We start from the raw sequence: 14,233 nt of genomic DNA on the forward strand, positions 1-14,233 counted from the left end.
TTTCCCGATCCCTATAACTTGGACATCTGACGATCCAATATGGGTAAAGCAGTGGCCACTAAAAAGGGAAAGTCTTGAGCAAGCACACTTGCTAGTACAAGAACAATATCAGCAAGGACATTTAAGATTATCTACTAGTCCTTGGAATACTCCAATATTTGTCATAAAGAAGAAATCAGGCAAATATCGACTTTTGCATGACCTTAGAGAAGTAAACAAACAAATGGAACCAATGGGGGCTTTACAACCAGGTATGCCGAATCCAGCTATGTTACCTTATGAATGGCCTATATTGATTGTGGACTTAAAAGATTGTTTCTTTACGATTCCGCTTCATGAAAAGGACATGCGCCGATTTGCTTTCACTTTACCGGCAATAAATAGAGAAGGGCCAGATCAACGGTTTGAATGGACAGTTTTACCGCAAGGAATGAGGAATAGTCCAACTTTATGTCAGATTTTTGTAGATGCAGCCTTACAGCCATTACGTCAAAAATGGACTGATGTTATAATTTATCACTATATGGATGATATATTATTTGCACAGAAAGAACCATTTACAGAAGCACAGATAAAAGAAATTGTAAACACCCTTGCAAAGCAAAGATTGGTAATTGCACCAGAAAAGATACAAAAAACAGCTCCATGGAAATATTTAGGATTGTCTTTGACGAAACAAATAGTAACACCACAAAAATTGACAATTAATCCTGAAATTTCAACACTGCATGATGCTCAGAAGCTATTAGGAGATTTACAATGGCTAAAACCTATAGTGGGCATCCCAAACGAGCTTTTACAACAATTAAGACCACTGTTAAAAGGAAATGATCCTGCACAGGTGGTGTCTTTATCAGCAGACCAGAAGCGAGTGCTACAACAAATTATGGATCGTATTACATCTGGACAAGTGCGTCGGAGAGACGCTGAGCTCCCCCTGGACATACTTGTGTGGATGGGTTCACAGCATTTGCTCGGAGCTATTACGCAGTCTAAAAAGAAAACGGGGGAGACATGGGTGCTAGAATGGATCACGCCAGCATTACAACAATCAAAATCTCTACTTCAAAAAGTTGAGGCATTAGCAAATTTAGTAAAGAAAGGTCGTGTGCGAGTTATTCAAATAAGTGGAAGAGAACCTCAATTCATATACTGTCCAATGCAGAAGGAAACCATGCAGTGGTACCTGGCAAATAGCACAGCATTGCAGGAAGCCATGTTAAATGGGCCAATGATGTTGTCAACTGATCAATTATCTATGGAACCTTTGAGATGGTTGGGACAATTACATTGGATTGAACAGCCAAAAAGACAACAGGCGCCGATCCCGAATGCCATCACAGTTTATACAGATGCAGGAAAGAAATCTCAGACAGCAGCTATAACGTGGCAGGAAGATAATACATGGAAACACGAGATATTAAAAGCCACAGCACAAGACACACTACAAACTTTGGAACTGTTGGCAGTAGTTTGGGCGATGGTTAAGTTTAATGAACCATTGAATATTGTAACTGACTCTATGTATGTAGCGGGAATAGTAGCAAGGATAGAAGATGCAGAAGTCAGGGAAGTACAAAATAAGCGTCTCTATGAGTTGTTCTTACAATTACAGAGGGCCATAAAAATAAGGGAACAACCGTATGCTGTAATTCATGTTAGAAGTCATAAATGGGATATAGGACTTGGGGAAGGTAATGCTCGAGCGGACAAATTGGTATCCACTGTTATACATGTTCCCATGCCGAAAGACAAATTGGCAAAAGAAGCACATGACATATTCCACCAGAATGCAAAAGGGCTAAAAACACAGTTTGGCATCACAATGGCGGAAGCAACGGCCATAGTAAAAACATGCCCTGTTTGTAGTTTTCACAATAAAGGGGTTGGTATTGGAATAGGAGTTAATCCTAGAGGGACGAAATCTAATGAAGTATGGCAAATGGATGTGACTCACATACAAAGTTTTGGTAGACTTAAATATGTACATGTTACTATAGATACTTATAGCAAATATATATGGGCCTCTGCGCAGAGTGGGGAAAAGGCCACACAGGTAATCAGACACTTAACATGTTGTTTTGCAATAATGGGAGTCCCGAATACTATAAAGACAGACAATGGACCAGCATATGTCGGAAGTCGAGTGCAAAGATTTTTAAGCAAGTGGGGAGTGAAGCATGTAACAGGGATACCGCATTCTCCCACAGGACAGGCCATAGTTGAGAGAGCAAATGGTACCTTGAAACGTTATGTAGCAAAATATCAGGAAATACAGGATGTACAGGAAAGATTAGCAAAAACATTATTTGTAATGAATCACTTGTGTATATTTGGAGACGCAGAACAACCACCAGCTATGTTACATTATGAAAAGGCAAAAGTAAGTGAGGGAAGGAAAGAGATATGGGTAAATTATAAGGATCCAAAAGATGGATTGTGGAAAGGACCAGCTAAAGTAGTAATATGGGGAAGGGGATATCTTTGTGTTTCTACACCAACAGGCACCGTATGGGTTCCAGCGAGATGGGCGAAACCTGCCGCACCTCCCAATGACACCAGAGGAGAGACAAGCTCATCGACAGCGGCTGAAGATCCAGCCTGTTTTGACCCAACTTGAGGGTCTACTCGGACATTCACTTTACTGGGCAACATTGTCAGATGTATGGAGAATTATTGAGTGGTTAAATGGGAATGTAATAAGAAGTGGGCAAAATTGTTTAAACTGCAACAATCCAGATCATCAAGCGTGGGTAAAGGTGTTTTGTGGAGGATGTGAAAAAAGATATTGGATACACCAATCACAGCTATATTTTGGGTTAAGATGTATTAACTGTCGTAACACATGGATTAATGACAACCCACAGAGGGCATTAGCAAGGTTTGCAGGACAGCCAATTCAAGAATGTTTCGGTTTGTGGGAAAATCGAGAGTCGTTATCCCTGGCAGCGGCTGTTTGGTGGCTGCAGCATCATAAGCAACGGTTAGAACAGGAATCAAAATCTGCATGTTTACAGACTGAGTGTTTCATACATAGTGCTATTCCTACGTGGATACAGATTGCTCCCCGTAGGTGGGGACAGATGAAAAGGCGTTATGTAGCAATAAAAGATGGAAGTACAAAGAACAATTGATTAATCAGGATTAGGAATTTATTTGTGTCTCCACAGATGGCAACCTTCATTAAGATCCTATCCAGCGTGATTGGCCTGTTTTGGACAATATATCAAGCTGAAGGCTGGATGGTTTCACAACCTAAACAGAATGTCTGGGTAACTTTGGCAAACATGACACATCAAGAAACCTTGTGCCTTTCTACTACGAATCCGGAAAATCCATTCTCCACCTGTTTGGTGGGAGTGCCAGTAGACACATGGCCAATCCCACAAACCCTTCAGATTTTCTCTCTTTGCAACTCTCCAAAAAATTGTACAGATAATTGGGATGGTGTATACAGTCACCTTCCACAGGTTACGCAAGAACCTCAAGAGCTAGAGTTGCTAGGCTCTGTTATAATGGATGCTTGTGTGTTTTTTAATTACTCCTATAACACCACACGGAGAGGGCAAAATGTGAATGCAACTAATACTGCTTATCATAATTCAACTGCTTGGTGCAATTATACTTCGACTAACATCTCACGATCTTTTGCTGTTCCTCTTGCATTACCTCCTGGTGTGTTTCTAATCTGTGGAGATCGTGCCTGGGGAGGCGTCCCATCTAAACTGAATGGAGGCCCGTGTAGCCTCGGACGTCTCACGTTATTAACACCAAATGTGTCAATGATTCTGAATATGGCTCGAAAACATAAGCGAGTCCCAAGGACCGTTCATCGGTTTGAAAGTTCTTGTCGAGATAACATTGAATTCTGGAATCCAGGCCAAATCATAACAGCCTCCATATTGGCACCAGGAGTTGGTGTTGCAAATGCCTTAACTACTTTGAATAAGTTGGGATGTTGGCTTAGCAAACAGACTAATGCTACTTCTTTAGCTTTAAGTGGTCTTTTAACTGATGTTGATAGTGTTAGACATGCTACTTTACAGAACAGAGCAGCTATTGATTTTTTGCTCTTAGCGCAAGGACATGGATGTGAAGATTTTGAAGGAATGTGTTGCATGAATTTGTCTGACCACTCAGAATCTATTTTCAAAAGCATACAGCAGCTAAAGGATGGTGTCAAACATTTAACAGAAGATGATGGATTAGATTGGTTAACAAGGATGTTTAAAGGATGGGGACTTTCAGGATGGTTAATATCTCTGATCAAGTCTGTGGGGGTCATGATCTTGGTAATTGTGGTTGTGCTTTTGATGTTGCCATGTATTGTCAGTCTTCTGCAAAGGGCCCTGCAGAAGACTGCCTCTGCAATATTTTTAGCACAAGTGCAAAAAGAAAACGGGGGAGATGTGGAGCAGTTTGCTAACAACTGGCTACGTGAGAAAGGGCACAGCACCGAGGAACTGCTGACAACGGCGACGTGATGGGAGAATACCGAAAAGTATCAAAGAAGAACAAAGAACAGAAGCAGGACTATGTAGAAGGCCTTGCAGAAATCATAAGGGGAGAGATTGGTATTTAACCTTAGCAACCAATGTATCTAACCTTAGCAACCTATAAGGAGCTTGCTTTTTGCAATATGTATGAACTAATTATTGTGGATATAAAAGAAGTGTGAGTACTAATAAATTTGAGCCTTTGTGCATTAAATGATGGCTGGGCTCCCTCTGCGTTCTTTCAACAAATAAAATCCTTAGCACTTAATGAGACTAGATTATATTGTTTGTTGGAGTTGGTATCAGAAGGTGCAGCTCTGGAGAGGAGTTACGGAAGGCTACATATTTTTAAAAGTGCAACAATTGGTATTGCTCCTAAATGTAAGAGTATTGAATGAGCTGATTGTCAGATTATCGCTTTCTGCAGATCTCTAAGTAGGCTCCCAAAGTGAACATTTCAATTGAAAATCTGCAGGTGTCTTTCAGTGTTCATATCTACTAGCAAGAAAAGCAACAGGATTAGAAAAACTAATCTTTGCTTGTTAAGAATGTATACTAAAAGCTGTGGTTGAAACAGTTTTGTCAATTATGCTCAGTTTTGAGTATTACACTTAGAAAAATCTCATAAAGAAAATGTATCAGTCCTTACATTAAAAGTAATATAACTTTGGTCATCTTGGAGGAGAATGAAGGGGATAAAACCAGATATTTCGTTTGTTCTCATATGTACTATTTGAGAAACTTCCTCTCCTGATAAGGGAAAAAACTTCCATTGGTTAATTGAAAGATGAAAGAAATGGAAGAAAGGATTAAGCAAACACAAAGGATATAACAGAGTTAAGCTAAGGGGATAGTCTTATGCCTCTTCCAAAACGTTATACAGTTCAAAACATTTTGACAAGTCTAACAGGGCATAAGAGTGGGCTTAGAATATACGTTACTGCATTTGAGAAGGAATGGAATGTGTATGTTTGAAATTAAATTTTGGGGAAGTTCTGTTAGATTTCTTAAATGTAAGTTAAAAAGTGTGTTAGTGAAAAGCTTGTTTTAGTTGGTATGCTAGCTATGAACACAGAACCTTTAGAGATCAGAGGATGATTCCCTGTGGAAGTTTCAACAAAAAGTTTTGGAAGTAGATTTTATTAATCTGATTTTTGCATGACAAAGTTACACATAAATATATTCCACAGTGCAGAATGCCCATACCTGTAAGCACACTCATACTAGCTAAGTATTGAAATCTCAGCTCCCAGGTCATTATTACTGCTGTAGCTAAGGAGAGATTGTGAATTCTTATTAGTTATCACCAATCAGTTCATCATTGAGCATAGAGAGGGAGCTGGTTAGGTTGTAATTCGTATTCTTGTATTCTTCTAAAATGATGCATTTTTCTATTGTGTACAAAACTTTAGCTATCAGCACTCTCTGGGTATAGATTATTATAATTTCACAGGATTTAACATGTATTAAATGTGCTGCAGAAGACACAATGGGATCTATTCTTTAATCTAGTTAAGATCAAAATGGATTGCCTTCCAGTATTTCCTAGGTATCATAATATTTTTTCCAATACTGTTACGAAATGCATTCATTTTCAAACCTTTGCACATAGCACTAACCTGTTTGCCATTGTGCGTGACTGAAGACAAAATGGTTCGCAGTGTCTTGAAACCCATAGCAATATCCAGCAGATGAGCAGCAAAGAAGAAATTGTTGTAGTGCCCAAGGATAGACATGGTTGTATACCAAGCCAAGTATAAAAACGACTGCAGAGAAAGTGAAAAGTGGCAGAATGTTAGCAGGTGCTAATGTGCATTACTGGATCCAGAATATAGCTTTCTTTTAGTCACTCAAGTTACACAATAAAGTAATACTATCATGATCTGATTTGAATCACAGTCTGAATGTAATACCTCTTATTTCACGTGTTCAAAAAGACTGTCTTATGCTGTCTCTTATCATCTCCGCTGTTCACTTAAGGAGTGTTTATTGCTTAGTTTTGCTAAGGAGACCTCTATCTTTACCTATTTAAATGCAGTCTTCAGCATATATGTTATTAACATCAAAATCCCTTTGTGAGAGACGACTTGTGAGTTATAAATCAGGGCCTGGGAGAAACAGGGCCTGAGAAAGAGATAAGGAATGTGGGGAAGCAGAGAGCCTCCAAGCCAAGGAATGTCTCAAACACTCCCAGGTAATGAAACTATAGTCACAGGGTGGATAGTGTGGAGGTTGGAGCTGATAAGGCTGCCTGGATAGCACAGGATGCAGCTGGAGCGGGGAGCCCTGTAAAGGCAGGATGGTTCTGCTCTGGGGCACCTTGTAAAGTTTCAAAGGCCATCTGTTTCATGAATGACCTTTGCTTCGTTATCCGTGAAATGCATATTAAAGTTGACACCCCTGAAGATGCAAATAAAGATTAAGAAGACTGTGCTAATTACATCATCCCATGAAGCACCTTACCCCTCCCCATACATGGGATATGTAGATAGGTAGGTTGACCTAGGGGGGGGACCCAAGGAAAGTGTGCATAAATTGAGGGTGGGCAAGGAGTGAAAAGAAAAGAAGATGGATGCATCCCCAACAAACTCGGACAGAACCAATGCAGGAACCTGGACCGGTGATCTCTATTTCTACCTCTCCCTCTATCTCTCTTCTTTTCTTTTTTTTTTTTTTTTACTTTTTCCTTATTATCATTAAGTAACACAAGGCATACTATGTCACTTGCTGTAATTCGCTATATACTTAAGTCAACTATCGTGTAGCCAATTAGTACATTGTGGGAAATTAATAAATGTCTGGACTTTGAGACTGTTGTCCACTCTGTTGGGGATTTACGAATCTAAGTCACTTGTGTCCCTCGTTTGAGCCGGACATGACACCCCTACCTTAAAACTGTTTTGTTTGGGGAGTTTGTTACACAGTACTTTAAACTTTAATACTGATTCTGGAGGAGACAAAATACACTGTGTTACTCTTGAGACACTTTATTCTGTTTAAGTCTCAGACCACGTCAACCAGAACAGCCAGAAAACCTAAGGCACATAATGCAGCTTCTTTTAACAAGCAGTGAACCTGAAGCCACTTTGACGTGAAAGCTCTTATTGAAGAACAATGTCTCAGTGTGCTTTTAGTGCACAATGAATTTATACATCATCACTTGATTCACCTTGGCCTTCTTGTTTGTTTGGGAAAGCTCAAGAGAATGCAAAAAGAGGGTTCACAAAGAAAGGAATTTCAATATCAGTGTAGTCCTTTCAAAGGAGAAGGTATGAAAGAAAAGAATTAACCAACCATGTCAAACAGATGATTCAAGGATAAAAAAGGATAACTTTCTGTAGACTGTGCTTGGTTTTAAAAAAAGACACCTTTGGTTGCTAGATTGTTTTCTACAAAATAAAATGATTGCACCATTAACTTCCAAAATTCTGACATTGTATTAATGATGGGGAGGTGCATATTGCCCTTTAAAATCAAAATGAAAATTCTAAGATAAATTAAAGCAATTTGCTACAAAACAAGACAGGAAAAACTATTTTAAAACAACTCTGTAATGCAATATCACTTGTGTATGTTTGTTTAAAATAAAAGCAGATGGTGCGAGACATGCAATCATGTTTAGAGTAAATCAAAGCACGTTATTCTAGCCTAACATACTCACATTATCAGTGAAAACAACTCCGAGCTTCCAGATGTGGTACTTTGTATCAATGGAGCTTAACCTAGGAAATACAAAGTTTTTGAAATGCATCAATGCCAAAACTAAGTATTGAATTCTGTAAGTATAAACAACAAACTAGGTTTGGCACTTCACCTTTGTTTGCTGAAGGTGGTGATGTACATTACATATTTTTTGAGTAATGTAGATGCTTCATTTTTCAGAGTATTCATTAACTTTGAGCACCTATACACAGTTTCTAAACCACTGAAACTGGTGGGACAATTTAAGTAGGAGTGATACTGCTGTAATTCCAGACTTACAAAAACTAAAATGTGTGTTATAAGTAGTGAAATGTGGAACCTGACTTGCTTGCATGCAAAAGATACGTGTTCTGTCTAGTGTAAAACATTGCCAAAATTACCAAGAGAAAAGGTAATGCCTTCTGCAAGGTTCTAAATATTTTATTAGCCATTAGATGACATGCGCACGGAAATCCTTCTTCTTGTGTGCCTTAAGTATCAAGGAAACTGAACTCTTGTAGGAACCTAAATCATTTGAGACTTGGATACCTTCAAACTCTCATCTTCACTGGTAGATTAAGTCAGGAAGACATCTCTGAATTTTTTCTAGATAGCTGGCATCTGAATATTTGTTATCAATACTTTTTCTGTCCTTTGATTTATAAACTAACTCTGTTCTAACACCTGAAGAACTTTTCTGCATTTATTATTTTTTAAAATAAAAGAGAGCCCAACTATATCAGTCAGCATCAATTTGTGTGATTTTTTTTTTCTTACTTTTTTGACACAAGTATAAGTATGTTTTAGAACAAGTAAAAAGCTTTTTTATTTTACTTCCACACTAGGAAGATTTCTCCATTTGAATTGTCCATGTTGAGGAAAACATCACTACAGTTTCAATATAAAATCCGTTTTTACTTTTGATGGTGAAGTTATGCCAACACATAATTTGTCTGTGAAGTTCAGAAGTCATACCACGATACAAGAGATGCCTCTTCTGGTTCGCTCTCTTCCACTGGACTAAAATCGAGGGCGCTTTTGTCCAAACCCAAAAGTTCTGCTATGCGCTCTGCTCCATATAAGTCTCCGTACTTGTTAATAACCTAAAAATGTAAGAAGATGAGCTTCTGCTCAGAGAAAGACCTTGGTGACATTCACCCTACTTTAAGCCAGTAGTTGTCAGAAATTTAAAACAAAAAAAAAAAAAGTCTTTCACAATTAACTCTACTAGAACAGTCAGAACTCCCAGAAAGCCAGGCAGTGGGAACATAAAAAAGAAAAATGGAAGCATTAAAGGCTATTATCTGAAAGCTTATCTATAATTTGCTGTCATTTAAGATGGCATGTTTTTCTTTTTTTAGAGGGATGAGTGGGCTTTGTATCCTAAAGATGACAATGACTGTAAATTAGACCTGTGTGGCTGATTGACAGCACAAAGTTATTTCAAATGCCTGAGTCTAGGAAGGAAACCACAGCCTTCTGTCTTCCTCCCTCCTCCCACCTACGCTGCAGCTGTCTGTTCACTGAGACATTTACCACAACAATGACTTCCATGAAACAAATTTCAGTTTTCAATTATTTGTATATTTATGTGTACAGAAGTTTATTACACAGAGATATCCGAATTAACTGAATAATAGATTATTGCCATGACTAACGTAATAGAAATATAAAAGCCTACCTTCCGTTTTACAAATTTGTCCCAGTAATTGTTAGGAAAGGACCTACATAGATAAGGCAAAGATATTTCAAGTTATTTAACTTGTTAGGGAAAAGAAAAAAAACAGCCAAAAAAATTACTGCAGATTCTGGTACAACTGCATTCACTCACACACTGCACTTTGAATTATGAGAACAATTTCTTTTCATGTGGACAGCAGCTATTATTAATCATCATTCACTACAATATCATCTTTCCCCCACACTTTTTCACATCCATAAATATGATTGGTTACAAAAGGACAGCAGGCTAAATATTATCACCTAATGAGCCTAACAATAATAGCAGGGTAGTCACTATAATATCATTCATCTCCTAAATAAATACTTTATTGCTCCTAGCCATACAAGCAATACAGACAATGATTTTCAGAGGAGAATAAAAGTCTTGTAACATAAATAATTTTTAAGTTCACTGGTTTACATTTCAAATAGAGACTGAACACTTGGGAACCAGTGGACTGTTTGTCAACAGAAAATTAAAATTCAAAAAATATTTTAAAAAAAACCCTAGCAAAACTGCAAAGATCATTTGGCAAAAACAGGAGTTAGTGGTAATCTTGTTCTCAGGTGCATTATATTGTTACTGGATCTGATGTCCCAAAACAAGACAAGGTAAAAAACATAGTTCTAAAGCTGCAAGACAGTTCAGCTAAAGAGTATTTTGCATCATCTGCCTGTGAGCAGCCATGCCCACACCAGTAATTAAAAGAAAAGCTATTGTGTACACCAAAGAGAAGGAAATAAAGCAGTAAATCTTAAGTATTGAGGAGGTGTCAGGGTATCTTTTATTGAAAATTCCCTGCTTTTTTTGAGAGTAATGAGCAGCCATGATGCTTCAATAAGCAACCAGTTTTGTCCAGGAGAGATCTTTACAACAGACACTAGGAAATACATCAGCTTTGACCTGCAAGAAAAAAGTGTTCTCTCTTATCAGAGATGTTTCCCTGATCTTCAATTTGATCATAAAAAATATTGTTCTTGAACTGTCTTACAAATAACAGTACCCAAGAATTCCTCATTCTGATTGTCTTACTCTATATTATGTCCATTTTAAAGAACGCCAATTAGTAGGAAACACTGCAAAATTTAAGGTTTTTCTCTCCCCATTTCCTGGTTGCAACACTGAGTTGAGCAAATATGCAAGAAGGTAAAACAGAAAAATAACTGCTTAAACTAAATGACAGTATTGGTAATAAAAAGCAAGTGTTAACATCAAAAGAATGAGATTCCAGAACACCGGTCTGCTGGGATGTGAGGCAAACTTCCCAACAACTACTAAGTGCTTGATTTTTTTATTTTTCTGAACTGAAGTTCTGAATGAAATTAATCCAGATAAAGTCAAATGGTTCCAGTGACTCAGATGGTATATTCTGGTCCAATGCTCTATATTATTTCTTTCCTTGATTTCTCAGAATTTTAAGCAAACTGTGTCTCTAATGCAGCCAGCTTGTGACTATCTCTTTTACCACAAACATCTAATGGTGCTACATTTATCAGGGTACCTCTTTTGCCTTTTTAATTATTTTTCACTTATAGAAAGCACATTTTAGTATGTACACAGTACTGGGTACCCTCCAGCAGTGGTTATCCTGATGGTACAATACCTGCACTAAACCTCAAGAGTCAGTTCACATCAGAGGGAAGGATTAGTCTTCTTAAATTAGCCTTAATCTTTTATTCAACTTCAATAGATAGTGCAACATGCTGAGAACAGGCTGTACAGCATGTTGTTCGGGATAAGCTGACAACATATCTCATTAATTCATGCTTGTTTTTGCCAAGGGTAAACTTACTGGATGTCTAGATAGCTTGCTATCACTAGTGAAAGAAACAGGTTGAAAATTAAGCAAGCTCTCCAGTTTCCCAATTACCTTCTATTGTAACTTCAATAATACATGCTAGTCTGTGTTTCTAACTGAAATTAAGGAAAATTCTTAAAATTCAGGTGTAGGAAAACAAAGCATTCAAGAACTGATATTTTAGACATTCTAATTTTAATGAAAGAACTAAGGGCACTATTTATAATGTACAAAAATTGAGTATGACTGAGAAGATAGATATTTTGGCTATTTGGCAGCATATTGTCACTCTGATGCACTTAATTGATTATTTTTGCTGGCTTGTTCTTATCAAATACTTAGCCTGCACACACTAGCCACACCTACTTTGTGACTTGCAAATAACTTTGTTCCTTTCCAGCTTTCTGTAACTGTCCTTAAATTATGATACTATTAGGGAAAGACAGGAACCTAAGCCTAGGTATACTAGTACAAAAACATGATTCTAGTTGTTTTGAAAGAGTAAATTCTGAAAAATAGCCTGTAGACAAGGCAGTGTTCCAAGAGAAGAGAGTTGACTTGCTATATTTCTGTGTGTCACTCCTACAGACTGCTGCAGCTTGATGATATTTTTCTTTTTCTTGCCTACATTTGTATCATTCACTCACAGAACAGCAGGTGAGTCTCCTAGAATCAGTGTATGACTACTACAGTATTTGCTCATGCACACAACCCAACAGTAATGCCTGTCAGACCTACTCAAATTCTGGGATTGTTATTTTACACTAGATTTACTTCTCTTGTCATATACAAATTTTGTTATCAATAAGTGGGAAAGAAAGGCAGGAGAGCACTGCTATACAATATGAATATGAAATTGAGTCACTGAAAAGGGTGGAAGTTATCTTTTTAAAACTTTCTCAATAGTGACAAATACGTGAAATGTCTTAGAGTTTGTGAGGTAAGATGCACAATCCTTGCAAACCCTAGAAAAATGAAAAGGAGGTGGAATATACATGTTATGATAGCATTTATTAAATAAACTGATAATACAGGATTTCACATTAGAATTTACTACTGTAGCATCCAATATAAGGTGAAAAATGCTTTTCTTTTAGATGAACTAGGTGGCAGGTGGACAAGAAAGGTTCTAGATCAGTAACTTAATGAGCTATAATATTTATAAACAGTTTACATATAACCATTTAATTTTACATACGGCGTATTTATAACCAGGCGATCCCACTGTCCTTTAATATCATCTTCAGATGGCTGTTCAGTTATGTATAATCCGTCAAATTCCAGCTTTCTAGCTATCTCCTTTTCTCTCTTGAATACAACCAGAGGGACCTATGAAAATTACAGTGGACATCTTTGTCATGGTTTATATACTTTTAGAAACCATGATATCTACAGCATTAAGTACTGTTTATAATACTACATAAGACCACTTATCACACTAGCACCTCCCACCTCCCACAAGCAGACCAATGCCTATCCAGTCTCTTAGCAAGGGCCACCTTGAAAGTCAAGCTTCCACGCCCCGTTTTTATTGCTGAGCACAACATTACATGGTATGGAATATCTCTTCGGTCTGTTCAGGTCACCCATCCAAGCTATGCCCCCTCCCAACTTCTTGCCTCCTCCCAACATACCACTGGGGGATGCACAGAGAGAGTGAAGCAAAGAGAAAGCCTTCACACTGTGCATGCACTGTTCAGTGATAACCAAAAGGTGGATGTGTTACCACCACTGTTTTAACTGCAAATCCAAAACACACTGCTATGAAGAAAGTTAACTCCATCTCTGCCAGACCGAGCAGAGGAAATGCTCCAGACATGAGGAAAACATCTACATATTGAATAGTAAGAGTTTGTAAACAATTAGGTACAAATAGATATTCCAGTATTAGCTGCAAAAAACACTTTGGGACATAGCCAATGTTCTTTAACAAATAATAGATTAATAATAAGATTCAGAACTTGCCTTTAAGCAGTAGTATCCAATCACACAGACAAAGGAGATGATAGTATGAATAACTGCCAATGCTCTGAGAGCAGGTGCCATGTAACCTGTACTTTCTTCTAAAACAAAAAACACCATGCCCTCCTCCTCTTCCTCTTCATCAAAAGAGTTCCAGAGATTAGAATCTTCCTCTACTTCATCAAGTGGCTCTTCTGTCACCTGACAGAAATTCAGGAACATTGAAAACACACAACAAACTTAAAAGCTTTTCCTTTACTAAAATGACAAATGATGTTTGCAAAGCCTGCTCCTGGGAAGATGATAGAGCATTAGCTTTGAACAGTAATGCCCTTCATTTTCACAGCAGAACCCTCCGTATCATCTCATGTCACTGAAAAGAGAATCTAGAAAAAGCAAGTACAGGCATACAACAGTTTACAAATCTCTCCTTTAACAGTGCCATAGCAGAACCAAAACAAACAATGAAAAAGTCATGCAAAAATGGAAGAACCAAGCAATGACAGGGTTATCTAATATGACTGAATTTACAGTTTGTTTTGTAATCTACGTTGTTCCTGATTATACACTAGA

The 14,233-nt window shown here is 37.8% G+C and overlaps 1 protein-coding gene across 1 annotated transcript in view; it reads right to left on the minus strand.

Annotated features, from left to right (window-relative positions):
- The window catches only part of RYR3 (ryanodine receptor 3), a 265,038-nt gene that overhangs the window by 10,371 nt on the left and 240,434 nt on the right, over positions 1 to 14,233 (minus strand). Inside the window, exons 93-98 of the mRNA XM_074868153.1 lie at positions 13,664 to 13,861; positions 12,897 to 13,027; positions 9,859 to 9,901; positions 9,153 to 9,280; positions 8,158 to 8,218; positions 6,116 to 6,262 (exon numbers count right to left, since the gene is read on the minus strand). Of these exons, the coding sequence (XP_074724254.1) occupies positions 6,116 to 6,262; positions 8,158 to 8,218; positions 9,153 to 9,280; positions 9,859 to 9,901; positions 12,897 to 13,027; positions 13,664 to 13,861 (708 nt within the window). The remainder of the gene's footprint in view (positions 1 to 6,115; positions 6,263 to 8,157; positions 8,219 to 9,152; positions 9,281 to 9,858; positions 9,902 to 12,896; positions 13,028 to 13,663; positions 13,862 to 14,233) is intronic.

Source organism: Strix uralensis, chromosome 4, assembly GCF_047716275.1.
Source record: "Strix uralensis isolate ZFMK-TIS-50842 chromosome 4, bStrUra1, whole genome shotgun sequence".
Taxonomy (NCBI): domain Eukaryota; kingdom Metazoa; phylum Chordata; class Aves; order Strigiformes; family Strigidae; genus Strix; species Strix uralensis.